The sequence below is a fragment of the Dromiciops gliroides genome, chromosome 2 (assembly GCF_019393635.1).
Source record: "Dromiciops gliroides isolate mDroGli1 chromosome 2, mDroGli1.pri, whole genome shotgun sequence".
NCBI lineage: Eukaryota > Metazoa > Chordata > Mammalia > Microbiotheria > Microbiotheriidae > Dromiciops > Dromiciops gliroides.
Genome location: NC_057862.1, coordinates 654,348,284 through 654,361,560, shown reverse-complemented (window position 1 = coordinate 654,361,560; position 13,277 = coordinate 654,348,284). Strand labels below are relative to the sequence as shown.

The window sequence follows — 13,277 nt, the reverse complement described above, 5'->3', positions numbered from 1 at the left end:
GTAACTGTGGTCATATTGGTTTGGAGATGAAGCCTTGCTCCATTCAGAGAGGGATGAAGTGGCATAGTTGAGCCAAGTCTAATGTTACCAATTCCATTCCTTAGAGGGTTAAACAGGTAGCTTGACGCTATTCAAAAATTAATAGTTCACTGCTTTAGTTTTGATCAGATTATTTTCCCACTTAGTGCACATGACTTTCCCTCATTTGACTTTATTTGATTTTGTGGACAATAGATTCTGGGATAATGCCCTTTTTCTTCAGGCTCGAGAGGCTGCTCTTTGCTATAGTATTTTATGTAACTATTAGGGTTTACCTTTTTTTTTTTCCCAATCAACAAACATTTATTTTCTCCCTCCCATCTGTCCTCCTCCCAGCGGGGGTGGGGGGTGGGGGGTAGGAGAAATGAAAACAGTGCCTTTGTAACAATATGAGTAGTCAAGCAAAACAAATTCCCATAATGCCCATGTTCAAAAATGTATGTGTCCTGATGTGTCTTGAATACATTGGCACTTTGTCAGGAGGTGAGAATGTAGTTCATCATAGATAGGACCTCTCTAATTGTGTTTACTTGTTGCATGGGCGTTCTTAAATGTGTCAAAGTTGTTTTTCTTTTTCTTTTTTTTTTTTTGAGGCAGTTGGGGTTAAGTGACTTGCCTAGGGCCACACAGCTAGTAAGTGTTAAGTGTCTGAGGCTGTATTTGAACTCAGGTCTTCCTGACTCCAGGGCCGGTGTTCTATCCACTGTGCCACCTAGCTGCCCCGAAAGTTGTTTTTCTTTATGTTATTGTTAGTGCTTCTGCTTACTTCACTCTGCATAACTTAAAGTTTTCCTAGATTTCTCTGAAACTGTACCCTTATAATTCCTTAGAGCACAATAGTATTCTATCACATTCATAATTTGTTTAGCCATTCCACAGTTGATGGCCCCTCCCCGCCTTAGTTTCCAAATCTCTGCTACTACAAAAGAGCTTCTCTAAATAGGTTTGTACATATGGGTTCTCCTCTTTCTTTGCTCCAAGGTTTATTCCTCTTCATACAGTGACCTGGTTGTGGGTGGAGAAATGTAAACTAGGCAAGAAATTAGTGGAGGACTAGGGCACGGGCCTCAGGCTGCTGTTGTGTTTTCAGGACGGAGCAGAAATTCGCTAATCATATGAAGAAAAAGAGTGAAGCCAGCAGTGAGTTTGCAAAAAAGAAGTCAATTCTGGAACAGAGACAGTACCTGCCCATCTTTGCAGTGCAGCAGGAGCTGCTTACCATCGTCAGGTGCCATTGCCTGGGGGGGTGGGGGTGTCGTGCCTTGTCTACCTTGTTTGCTTCTTTTGGTTTGTCCATTGTTGCCGAGGGTGGAGAAGGGAAAGGGTTCCTTCCTGACCTCCCACTAGGTACCTTGGTGTCTTCCTTGACCTGAACTTTCATTTTAGTGCTTTCCGTTGCTGTCACAGTATGAGATTGCTAAAGTCCGTGGAACATTTATATTTTTCTCCCAAAGTCCCCCACTCATCTGAAGCAAAGCCCTCATTTTCATTATCACACGTCTAGAAAGCAGAAACTGGTAGGTTTCACTGGTTTTTTTCAGAGTGTACTCTGCTTTCTTTTTTAAAGATAGGTCTCTTTTTACTAGTATAGCAGATAGCCAGCGCTGGTGCTAGAAGACCTGGGTTCAAGTCATGCCGTTCCTGCATCCTGGCCGTGTGACTCTGGGAAAATCACTGAACTTCTTAGTGCTTTGGGCATCTGTGGAAGACCAGAAGTTTTAGAGAAAATATTGACCTGCATTGGTAAAGGGAATTTCCCTGTACCAGTGAAATTACAAGTGTAGTTCTTGTGCCTGCCCTCTTTTCACTGAGAATCTCAGCGAAACATGGTTTTCTTTGCTTTAGTTCAGAGACCACCTTCTCTCCCCCCCCCCCCCGCCCCGATAATTTCTACTGCACTAGGCTTCCTCTGAGCCCAGGGGAACTAAGACTTTGGTTTGGAAATGGTGCCTTTGGGTATCTCTGGATATTTTCTTCCAGTTGAGTTCATTAACCTTTCTACCTCTTCTGCCCCCTAGAGACAACAGCATTGTGATAGTGGTGGGAGAGACAGGGAGTGGAAAGACCACTCAGCTGACTCAGTACTTACACGAAGATGGTTATACAGACTACGGCATGATTGGCTGTACCCAACCTCGACGTGTAGCTGCCATGTCGGTAGCCAAGAGAGTCAGTGAAGAGATGGGAGGAAGCCTTGGAGAGGAGGTAAGCAGACAAGAAGGGACAGTTGGGGCGAGTTGGGGTCTTTGGGTTTTTAGCTTGGTGATTCACTGCTTGGTAGTACCGTCTGGCCCCACCTAAAGGTATCCTGGAGGCAGAGTTAGAACAGTGTGTCGTCTCTCCTCAGTGAGGGGGATCAGACCAAAGAGTACGTCTAGAAGATGAGCCGTGGGCCGTCTCTCTGCTTTCATAGGTGGGTTACGCCATCCGCTTTGAAGACTGTACTTCCGAAAACACTGTGATAAAGTACATGACCGATGGCATCCTGCTTAGAGAGTCCCTGCGAGAGGCCGACCTGGACCATTATAGCGCCATTATCATGGACGAAGCCCACGAGCGTTCGCTCAACACAGATGTGCTGTTTGGGTTGCTTCGAGAGGTGAGACTTCCTGGGGATCCCAGAGTCTCCTCTTTACCATGATCGCTGACTCTTTGTCCAGGTTTGTTCCAGCTGGCAGCTGGCAGCAACAGAGAGTTGTTAGGCAGTCTGGAAGGGATTGGGGGTGTTTTAGAAAAGCGATTTTTTTATGGGCTGGATTGGGGTGTTTTGATGATGATGTCCCAGACTTAGGTATCGTAGGTTCTCTATTGCCTCTGACTCCAGGTTCCTGCTTAGCCACAATGTCTCACGTTTGTGGTGTCAGTCTTGAGAGTGGTGGGTGATCTTGGAGATCTGATTTGACCCCTGCTGTGTGTGTGTTTGTCCTCCTCCCTTTGGGGATTATGTTGCCATTTCAGGAAGGAGAGGGTCCAGTGTCTCAGAGGAGACACCAACCTTTTGGCGAGACTCTGCGCCCTGATAAGTATCTCCTGTTTAGGTAGTAGCTCGACGCTCAGACCTGAAGCTGATTGTCACTTCAGCCACTATGGATGCGGAGAAATTTGCTGCTTTCTTTGGAAACGTTCCCATCTTTCACATTCCTGGCCGAACCTTCCCGGTTGACATCCTCTTCAGCAAGGTACTATGGTCCAAATTGTTTGCGTTAGCCCGGGGGCTGAGGAAGAGAAAATGGGGGAGTGATGGGATAGGTGTTGAGATTTACCAAACCTTGGAGGATTCTATGAGTCTGGCAGGGATTCGGTAATCTTTATGAACGATTGGCTCTGGGGGCTACGGTGTCCTCTGGGTATAGAACTGGCCATTCAGCTGTTGCCTTAGAGTTAACAGAGTGGAAGCCCAGGCTGTTGGATTTGTATCCATAAGTCTTTATGAAACTCCCCCTTTGGGCCAGGCACTGTGCTAAGTGCTGGGGCAAAAGAGGCAAAAGATTATCCCTGCCCTCAAGGAGCTCACCATCCAATGAGAGACAACAAGCAAGCAACCATGTACAAACGAGTGACATACAGGATAGATAGGAAAGCACTGAAAGACAGAGGGCCCTAGAATTAAGAGAGGTGAGAGATGGGATTTTAGTTGGGACTTAAAGGAAGCCAGGAGGGAAATGAGGTGAAAGGGACATCAGAGCCCTCCTCGTTCAGCTTGTCCTGAAGACAAGCAGCTGGGCAGGGCCTCTGTAGAGGATGAGATCCGAGCTGAGTCTCAGAGGAGGTCTGGGGAGCTGGGAGATGGGCCGAGGAGACGCGTGTCCTGTGCGGGGACAGTTGACCTCATGGAGGAGTCTGAGAAGACTGGAAGTGCTTTGTGTTCCAGACCCCTCAGGAGGACTATGTGGAGGCCGCCGTGAAGCAGTCATTGCAGGTGCACCTCTCTGGGGCCCCAGGGGACATCCTCATCTTCATGCCTGGACAAGAGGACATTGAGGTGAGGGGCTCCTGCAGCATACTCGCCCATCTGCATCTTGGGGCTCAGCCCGGCTTACAGCCCCCCTGGGCCCTTTGTGTCCTCAGGTAACCTCGGACCAGATCGTGGAACATCTGGAGGAACTGGAGAATGCCCCTGCCCTGGCTGTGCTTCCCATCTACTCCCAGCTGCCCTCTGACCTGCAGGCCAAGATCTTCCAAAAGGTATCTTGGCCCAGATCTCTTTGGGGCCTGGTGCCTCTTATTCTTCCTTTCCCCCATAGTGAAGGGAGTTAAATAAAGGCCTTAGTTATTGTTTTTTTCTCTCAGGAGATTGTATTGTTTGTTGTGGTGGGTAGGGAAGAAGCCGTTTCTCCCCTCATGGTTTTTCTTTTCATCTGTTTTTCCTTCCCTCTTGTGTCCTAGGCTCCAGATGGCGTCAGGAAATGCATTGTTGCCACCAATATTGCTGAGACTTCACTGACTGTTGATGGCATCATGTTTGTTATTGATTCTGGCTACTGCAAACTAAAGGTGAGAGCCGAGGCCTCTGTGACTTCCAGATGCCTTGATGTTTGGACTGTAGGAATCCATTTTAGAGCCTTGGAGAATATTCTGGATTTGAGCCTCACACTCTGGGACGTGTAACAGAACCTCCTGTGCCCCAGGCTGTTCATGCTGATTTTACTCTCCCTGTTCTGGGCATTTGGTCATGTCCTTTTTTGTCATTTCTGAGCCTGTATTTCTACCTGTCTGATGTCTTGTTCTCACTGGGGACTGCTCTCCTTTTCTCTTCATGTTGTGTCTTTACCCATTTCTTTTCTGCCTCATTTCTTAGGTCTTCAACCCCAGGATTGGGATGGATGCTCTGCAGATCTACCCCATTAGCCAGGCCAATGCTAACCAGCGATCAGGGAGAGCTGGGAGGACGGGCCCAGGTCAGTGCTTCAGGTAGGAGCCTGGTTGCAAGTGTCCTGAGTAGTACGGCTGAGACGGCCAGGGTTTGCTCATTTGATTTTCTCTTTTGCTCCGGCCTGACGTGATAGAGATTGTGTTGGGCTTAGAAAAGAAGGATCCCTGCATTACAGCTTATTATCCAGGCTGAGGCTGAAGGGAAAGACAGCTTTGTCAACTCTGAAGCTCCTTTGTCTCTTGTAGTGGAAGAGGCAGTCCTCTCAAACAGCTCTGCAATGGGCATCCCTGCTATAGCAGGTATTTAATGCAGGGTCAGGATGTCTGCATTGTAGTCAAGTTGGCAACTGATTGTATTATTACGGAACTAATTCAAAACTTAACCCTCTACATCAAGCTCTTTCATTGGAGTTTTCGTCATGACTTCCAGTGAATTAAAAAAAAAAGTTTAATAATTAAAAAATAACAAACTTTAATAGTAAAAAATATAATTTAAAAAAGGCCCTTTAGGTTTTTTTTTTCTCTCAGGGGTTTGGTTTCTCTTTTGATAATTTACTCCTTCTTTGGTTGATCGTTTCTATTGTCATCTGCTAGTAGCTAGGTTCTTATTTAGGCTTTCTATCTCTTTTAATCTTTGTTACTCAGAAAGATTTGTGAATCTTCACTGTTTGGCTTCTCCCTCTCTCTCTGCTTCTGCACAGACCCTTTAGGTTGGGCTAAGGAGGTGGGGGAGAAACAAGATTGGCCAGACCAGTCTCTGACTCTAGCTGAGTCTCCAGTTCCCTTTCCCTTATGCTTAGCATTTTCTCTATCTTATTCTGAGTTTTATGTGTGTCTTCTGCCCTTCCGGCTTTTTCTTTCCTCATCCCCTTTGTTCACCCTGTGCCAATACTCTCTTTTCATGTGGCTTGGTAGAATTAGCATCCACCACCTTTTGTTGGGTTAGGAAGGCATTTGGGCAGTTATTGGCACAGAGGATCCTTATAGGTGGTCCCTGAGTCACAAGCCTGCTAGTTTATTTATGCTCACCGCAGTGGACAATGGGAGTTAGCTGTGGGCAGGGATGGTAATAGGTAGGAGCTCTAAATATTCAAGTTCTTTGGTGTTAATTCATAAGCTTTTTACCTTTTGGGGGTTCTGCCATCTTGTGGATTCAGTTGTAGTTTCTCTGTGTCTGGCATGTAATTTTTTAAAAGGTTTGAGACAGAAATTTGTACTAACAGTTATTCTGAAATGAATCTGAAATGCATGGGCGAGAAGTTTAAAAAGATGTGCACAGGTGGTCCCCCGATGGTGACAGAAACGTTTTCCCTTTCACCTTCATTCCTTCTCAGGCTCTACACCCAGAGTGCTTATAAAAACGAGCTCTTGACCACAACAGTTCCTGAGATTCAGAGGACTAATCTGGCCAATGTTGTGCTGCTGCTCAAATCTTTAGGGGTCCAGGACTTGCTTCAGTTCCACTTTATGGACCCCCCCCCCGAAGACAACATGTTGAACTCCATGTACCAGCTCTGGATCCTCGGGGCCATGGATAACACAGGTGACACAGTAGTTGGAACCTAAACAGGGATTTTAGCCTCAGGAAATGGTTTCCTAGTATCCCTATCCCATTGACGCCTGTGCTGTCTTTCCTTAGGTGGTCTTACATCTACTGGGCGACTGATGGTGGAGTTCCCCCTGGACCCAGCCCTCTCTAAGATGCTGATTGTCTCCTGCGACATGGGCTGTAGCTCTGAGATTCTGCTGATTGTCTCTATGCTCTCAGTCCCAGCCATCTTCTACAGACCCAAGGTAGGGAAATTGTCTCTAGCGGTTCACTCCTAGAGTTGGCCAAAACTAGAAAAAGAGTCATTTCAGCAGTCTCTTCTTCCTACAAAACAAAGTGAATAGCTCAGCAGGACATCTTTGGGAAATTTTGTTCTGTGCAGACACTAGCAATTACAGTATCTGGTAAATGACTTGGGGTGGGGGGCGGATGGAAGGGTTAGGTTGGAATCCGCCTGGACTTCCACTAGCCTTGCAGGTTTCTAACTTACTTTTCCTTCCCAGGGCCGAGAAGAGGAGAGTGATCAAATTCGGGAGAAATTTGCTGTCCCTGAGAGTGATCATTTGACCTACTTGAATGTGTACCTGCAGTGGAAGAACAATAATTACTCCACTCTGTGGTGTAATGAGCACTTCATCCATGCCAAGGCCATGAGGAAGGTAAGGAGAAGCTCTGGTCATCAGTGTCCAATCTAGGCACTGACAACACAGAGAAAACATGAGAGGCCTTGCCTCAGGACCACACATTACAGTGCAGGGAGATATCATGGAAGCACATAAGGGTGAGTCTGACGGGGAGAAAGGAGAGATCAGACAAAAACAGTAGGAATGTTGGCCATCAGCCACTGGGCCCAGGGACCTTAACTCTGCATGCTTCCCAGACTTCTGTTAGGAAAGAGTACCCTCAACACACTGGGGAGGGGAGGAAACTGAGGGGGAGAGTGTGATTATTGTCTTCAAATATCTGAGAGCTTATCATTTGGAAGAGGGGGCGGACTTCAAGGAGTTTCACTAATGCCTTTTGTTTCTCTGACTTCACCACTCCTCTTCCCCAGCTGACGTGGCAACCACATTGGACAGTTTATAACACATTCTGTACCCATAGTCCCCACTCCTCTCCCAAGAGGTGGGCACGGTGTTTAATCTTTTGGCCGTGGCCAAGCTTAATTATTGCATTGAATCACAGCTCAATCGCCTTTTAATGTTGTTGGCATTATTCTAGCATTAGAGTTGGTATAGATTGTTCTCGTTCTTCTTTCTTGTTCTGCTTGGCCCTGGAAGGCAGAACCAGGACCAGTGGCTGAAAGTCAGAGGGAAGCAGATTGTAGCCCAGTATAGGGAAGAACTTGCTAATAATTAGAGCTCTGTAGAAACAGAGTGGGCTTCCTCTGGAGGTGGTGAGTTATGTATTACTGGAGGCCTTCTGGCAAAAGCTGGGTGTTAAAGGTGGGTTTTATGTTTTGGTAGGGATTGGGCTAAATGAGCTGAGCTCCCTTCTAACTTTGCAGGTCTGAGTGTGGCTTCACTGAGAAAGAGGAGGTTCTGCTCATACTCTTGTCTCCCTCTAGGTTCGAGAGGTGCGGGCCCAGCTGAAGGATATCATGGTGCAGCAGCGGATGAGCTTGGCTTCCTGTGGCACAGACTGGGACATTGTGAGGAAGTGTGTTTGTGCTGCCTATTTCCACCAGGCAGCCAAGCTGAAGGTGAGCTCAGAGCAGAGATGGGGAGAGCAGTAATGTCCCCAGGTGTTAGAGGGTTCTCGTTTGCCTGCTTGTTCAACAGAACAAGGACCTTTCTTCCGTCTCCCAGGTTGTCCCTTTCCCATGTGGCTCTGTATTGTGGATGTGTTTTTCAGGGGAGGGTGTAACTACACTGGTATAGGGAGGTTTCTCAAGGCATCTACCTGATGAATGTCTTCCTTAGGGAATTGGGGAGTATGTGAATATCCGGACGGGGATGCCTTGCCATTTACATCCTACAAGCTCTCTCTTTGGAATGGGCTATACTCCCGACTACATTGTATATCATGAATTGGTCATGACTACCAAGGTGAGCCTGCCCTCTTGTGATTTCCAAGCTGTCTGGGCTGGATAGGAAACCTTTCATTGTCTTTTCCTGATACAGAATTTGAGTCTAGGGGAATTGTGGCTTCAGCTTGCTGAAGTTGGGAAAGCTTGCTGAGTTTGAATCGCAGTTGGGAATCTTGAGGGAAGGTGCTAGATTTCTTAATAACTGTTGTCCCGGGGCAAGCAAATCTTGCCTGATTTCTTTTTGGAGGAATGGAGAGTCTTCTTTGTGCCTTGGCTTTTCCTTTTTTTGTCATCTAGAGTGAAGACAGTGGTTTTCAAAGGGAAGAAATTAGGATAAATTATTGGGGAATGTAGGAATATAATAATGTCTGGAACTTTTGCCCACCTGCTTTGGTCTCCCTGGGATGCTTCCTCTGCAAGGAAATAGCCGAGCCGTGGGCTGGGTCCAGGTCCCTTGGGTTCTGGCTTGAGCTTCCTCTACCTCAGCACTCACCTTGACTTCTGTTTGTTCTCCACAGGAGTACATGCAGTGTGTGACTGCTGTGGATGGGGAGTGGCTAGCAGAGTTGGGTCCCATGTTTTATAGCATTAAACATGCAGGCAAGTCACGGCAGGTAAGTGACCTTTTCCTATCAGGAGAAAATCTATTCAAGAACCTGTGACTGTTTCCTATTGCTTAGCTGATTAAGGCCAAACTCAAGTCAGCTTGGTATTCGAGGACTGCCAGACTCTCTTCCTCCTTTACCGTGTCTGACCTTTCTTCCTATTTCTCTCTGTCGTGAACCTTCACTCCAAGCAGGCTGCCTCCTTCCTGCCCTTCCATGTGTTTATTCCCAGCTTCGTGCTTTTGCTCATGCTGCTCTCCTTGCCTGGAATATCTTCTCCCTTCTTTTCTCTACCAGCCAAGTTGCCTGTCCATCCTTCAGGACTCGGATGGAATCATTTCTCTCTATAGACCTTTTTCTGAATTCCTCCAAGCATTTAGGCTATACCCAGATAGAACACCTGGTAGTTTACCTCTATTTTTAGTGTGTGTCTCATCTCCCCAGCAGGATAAGGAGCATCTCAAGGTTAGCAATCAGATCTTCTTTTATATCCTCCATAGGGAGATAGGAATAGCACTTAGCATGATGGGGGCACCCCGGAAACAGACCTTTCTTGACTTGAGGAGCAGAACACTCAGCAGTTTCTGCATCAGGGCTGAATCTTCCAGCTCCGAGTTAGGGGAAATCAGTGGATAGCAGCCCTCTGAGAATGAAGAACACTTAGGGGAGAAGAGAGAGACAGAGAAAGAAAAAGAATGTGTGTGTGCAACCGTTGTAGGTTGCATCATTGGTGGACGGAACAATGCCCTTGCTCCTGAGAATTGGCCTGGCCTTGGCCTCTACATCAAGCGGCCCCCGACGGCAGGTTGGCCAGGATTTCTGAAGCTGTACCCCTCAGATAGTGTCCTCTTGGATCAGTCCTGTGCCTTCTTCCTCTGCAGGAGAACCGCCGCCGAGCCAAAGAGGAAGCGTCTGCTATGGAAGAGGAGATGGCATTGGCTGAGGAGCAGTTGAGAGCGCGGCGACAGGAGCAGGAGAAGCGTAACCCGCTGGGCAGTGTGAGGTGAGCAGGGCTTGGAGAGGGAGCTAGAAGTGGGGTTCACACTTGGCCAGGCTCAAGGGAGAAGGCCTTTGAGTGAGTGCTTTGTGGGAGTTTGTGGTTGGTTATTTATTCTCCTTTTCCTGTTCTCTTATTGTGGACTTTAAGTTCCTATATAACATGGACATGGGCCCAGGTGTCTGCCTGATTTCTTCTTCACAGGGAATAGGATGAATTTCCCATGTGCAGTAGAAGGGAGGCCAGGCCGGTGGCCATGTAGAAGGTGGGAGGAGTTCTTAGTGAGCATGGAGTTAGGGAAGCGATTTGTTGCAATACAGAGCACAACTTCCTCGGGCTGTATAAAAGGCTGGCAGATGACGTATGGGCTTCACCATGTTTGTCCAGGCACATTAAGAAGACCCCAGAGTGACATGCAGCATACCAAGTTTGCCAAATCTACCATCAAAGTGCCATCAAATTCTAATAGGGCTGAGGCTGAAAGGTGGTGATAAGCACATGCCCATTTCCCCCAGTTTAGGAATCTTTTTTTTTTTTTTTTTTTGGGTGAGGCAATTGGGGTTAAGTGACTTGCCCAGGGTCTCACAGCTAGTAAGTGTCAAGTGTCTGAGGCCAGATTTGAACTCAGGTGCTCCTGAATCCAGGGCCGGTGCTTTATCCACTGTGCCACCTAGCTGCCCCCTCAGTTTAGGAATCTTAAACCAAGGTTTTTCAGTGTAAAGTCAGAAATTTAGCCAAGAAGAAATTGGGCTTCTAGGAATGACTTGGGCTTAGTTTATGAACAGAAGGCTTTGTCCCATCAGACAGGACTGGAAAACTAGGATGCTCCACTTAGGTTTTTGTCCCCTTTGAGAAATCCTCTAGGAGGGCATCGTTTTTCACTGGAGCAATATTTTTATTTTAGAAATTAAAGAATATCTCTGTAAGTAAGGGGAAGACTGGGCCATAAAGAGTGCAGGTGGCAGATGTATTTGAGGTCAAATAGGCAAAGCTTGAATGATACTCTGATTATTCCAAATAGTAAAGGAATGGGGAAAGGAATTTATGAAGAGCTTACTGTGTGCCAGGCACTGGGCTAAGTACTTTATAATTACGATCTCATTTGATTTTCACAACACCCCTGGGAGGTAGGTGCTGTTGTTATTCCTGTTTTACCCTTGAGGAAACTGAGGCAGGCAGAGGCAAAGTGACTTACCAAGGGTCACACATCTAGGATTCAAGGTTGGATTTGAACACTCAGGTCTTCTGACTCTAGGCCTAGCATTCTGTGGTTTCATTTAGCTGCTTCTGCCTCTAAATTTTACCACCGTTAGTTAATGTTTCTTGATTTCCTGGTTCTGAGGGAATTTTCAGAGTAAAGCCCATATTATTCTAGTCCTTGAGGAGTTTACGATTTAGGAAGTTTTTCTAACAGGTGAACAGGTTTGGCATTTGTGAGTTTGGAAATACAGATGCTTAGTATTTCTGAATGCTAGAAAGAACCCATAGTCATGGTTCTATTTGTGCTTTGGGAGAGTCTGATGGCCTCCCACTCTTCTCAGAACAGGATTAAAATATTAATATTTTATTATTATTTTTAAAAATATGGTATTAGGGGCAGCTAGGTGGCTCAGTGGATAAAGCACCAGCCCTGGATTCAGGAGGACCTGAGTTCAAATCTGGCCTCAGACACTTGGCATTTACTAGCTGGGCAAGTCACTTAACTGTCATTGCCCTGCAAAAAAACCCCAACCTCCCCCCCCCCCCAAATACAATATTCAATAGTATCTCCTGAATCTCATGAAACAGCTTCTATTGTATTTAGCTCTTCCCATTTCTAGGGAGTTGCTTGTACTCTGCATGTCCTGTTTCTAATAATGATTTGCACTCTTTATAATTTGTGGTGCCCATAATAGTGAGGGATCATTGGAAGGTGCCAAGGATGTTGAGCCTGGGAGGAGGTGATGTACAGTAGGGTATGAGAGCTGACCTCTAGGAGTTGAAGGGCTGCCATGCTTCTAGAAGATGCATTAAGCTTTGTGCTGGGTAGAAGTCACAAAAGGGCAGCATCTGTATTGAGCTGCCCCAAAGGTAGTGGTTGCCCTCTCACTTGAAGCTTTCAGGAAGAGGTGACATGGCCTCTTGCCTGCTATCTGGTAGGGAGTTCTCCTTCAGGTATGGGCTGCAGAGATGCCTTCCACCTCTGAGGTTTTGGAAAAGGAGAACAATGTCGTAGAAAGTTTTCAGGAGGGTGGCTACTTATCTGTAATGTGAGGTTCCCTCAGTCAGACAGGGAATTTGGAAATTTTTTAATTTCCAAGGAAGTCGTGGGTCTCTCCCGCATTTCTAATTATTTTTTTTTTTGTCAGAGAGAAGCAGAGACTTCTAACTTTAGTCTGACACACCTTCTCTTTGGCCCTCAGTTTCCTTATGTGTAAAATGAGTAGGTTGGGCTAGATGATCTCTGAGATGCCATATAGTTGTCCATCTAAGTCCATATTCCTAACCAAAAAAAGTCCCAAAGAATAATAGGGAAATACATTATAGATATTTAATTCCTCAGAGTATCCCAAAGTATAGGTTGGAAAGAGTATAATTCTCTAAGGCTTCTTTGGGTTTCTTGGGTTGGGATGACTGTCGTCAGTTTGCTAGCAAATTCTGCCTTCTGTCTTCTAGGTCTGTTAAGATCTACACGCCTGGGCGGAAGGAGCAAGGGGAGCCTGCTAGTCCTCGCCGGACCCCAGCCCGCTTTGGACTCTGAGCCAGCACTGGATCTGTGGGAGGCCCATGGTACCCGGGAACCTGAGCTTCCTTGCAGGCCTGTTGGTGGCTGTGAATGAAACTTGTATTGACTGGTGTTTCTTGCTGAGACCCAAGATCAGAAAGCACGGTTGTCTTTTGGTGGCTTAATGACACTTTTCATCGACCTCTTTGCTCTGGCATGTTGGCAGGGTGATTACTTCAGGGCTGAGGAACCCTGGGTTTCGGGGTTTTCTTTTTGTGCTGCCAGAGAGACCAGGATGGGCCAGAACCCATCTTGTCTGGGGGGAAGGAAACGCTGCGATGCTTAGTGTATAAATGTATCTTTGCTTTGTCTGTGTCTTGTTTTTTAATCTTTGTGTAAAGCAGCAAAATGGATCTGGAGGGAATTGTAACTTGTTTACAACCCAGGAATTTGGAAATAATTTTATTGTTTCTAAAACTTTA

The 13,277-nt window shown here is 46.5% G+C and overlaps 1 protein-coding gene across 2 annotated transcripts in view; it reads left to right on the top strand.

Annotated features, from left to right (window-relative positions):
- Window positions 1–13,277, top strand: part of DHX38 (DEAH-box helicase 38) — a 22,234-nt gene extending 8,957 nt beyond the window's left edge. For both annotated transcript variants that reach the window (XM_043982096.1, XM_043982097.1), the window contains exons 12-27: window positions 1,130–1,267; window positions 2,058–2,244; window positions 2,453–2,638; window positions 3,078–3,218; window positions 3,911–4,021; window positions 4,108–4,224; window positions 4,426–4,533; window positions 4,838–4,950; window positions 6,246–6,454; window positions 6,551–6,705; window positions 6,964–7,119; window positions 8,028–8,162; window positions 8,383–8,508; window positions 9,008–9,103; window positions 9,976–10,097; window positions 12,747–13,277. In XM_043982096.1, the coding sequence (XP_043838031.1) occupies window positions 1,130–1,267; window positions 2,058–2,244; window positions 2,453–2,638; window positions 3,078–3,218; window positions 3,911–4,021; window positions 4,108–4,224; window positions 4,426–4,533; window positions 4,838–4,950; window positions 6,246–6,454; window positions 6,551–6,705; window positions 6,964–7,119; window positions 8,028–8,162; window positions 8,383–8,508; window positions 9,008–9,103; window positions 9,976–10,097; window positions 12,747–12,831 (2,185 nt within the window). In that variant the 3' untranslated portion in view covers window positions 12,832–13,277. The remainder of the gene's footprint in view (window positions 1–1,129; window positions 1,268–2,057; window positions 2,245–2,452; window positions 2,639–3,077; window positions 3,219–3,910; window positions 4,022–4,107; window positions 4,225–4,425; window positions 4,534–4,837; window positions 4,951–6,245; window positions 6,455–6,550; window positions 6,706–6,963; window positions 7,120–8,027; window positions 8,163–8,382; window positions 8,509–9,007; window positions 9,104–9,975; window positions 10,098–12,746) is intronic.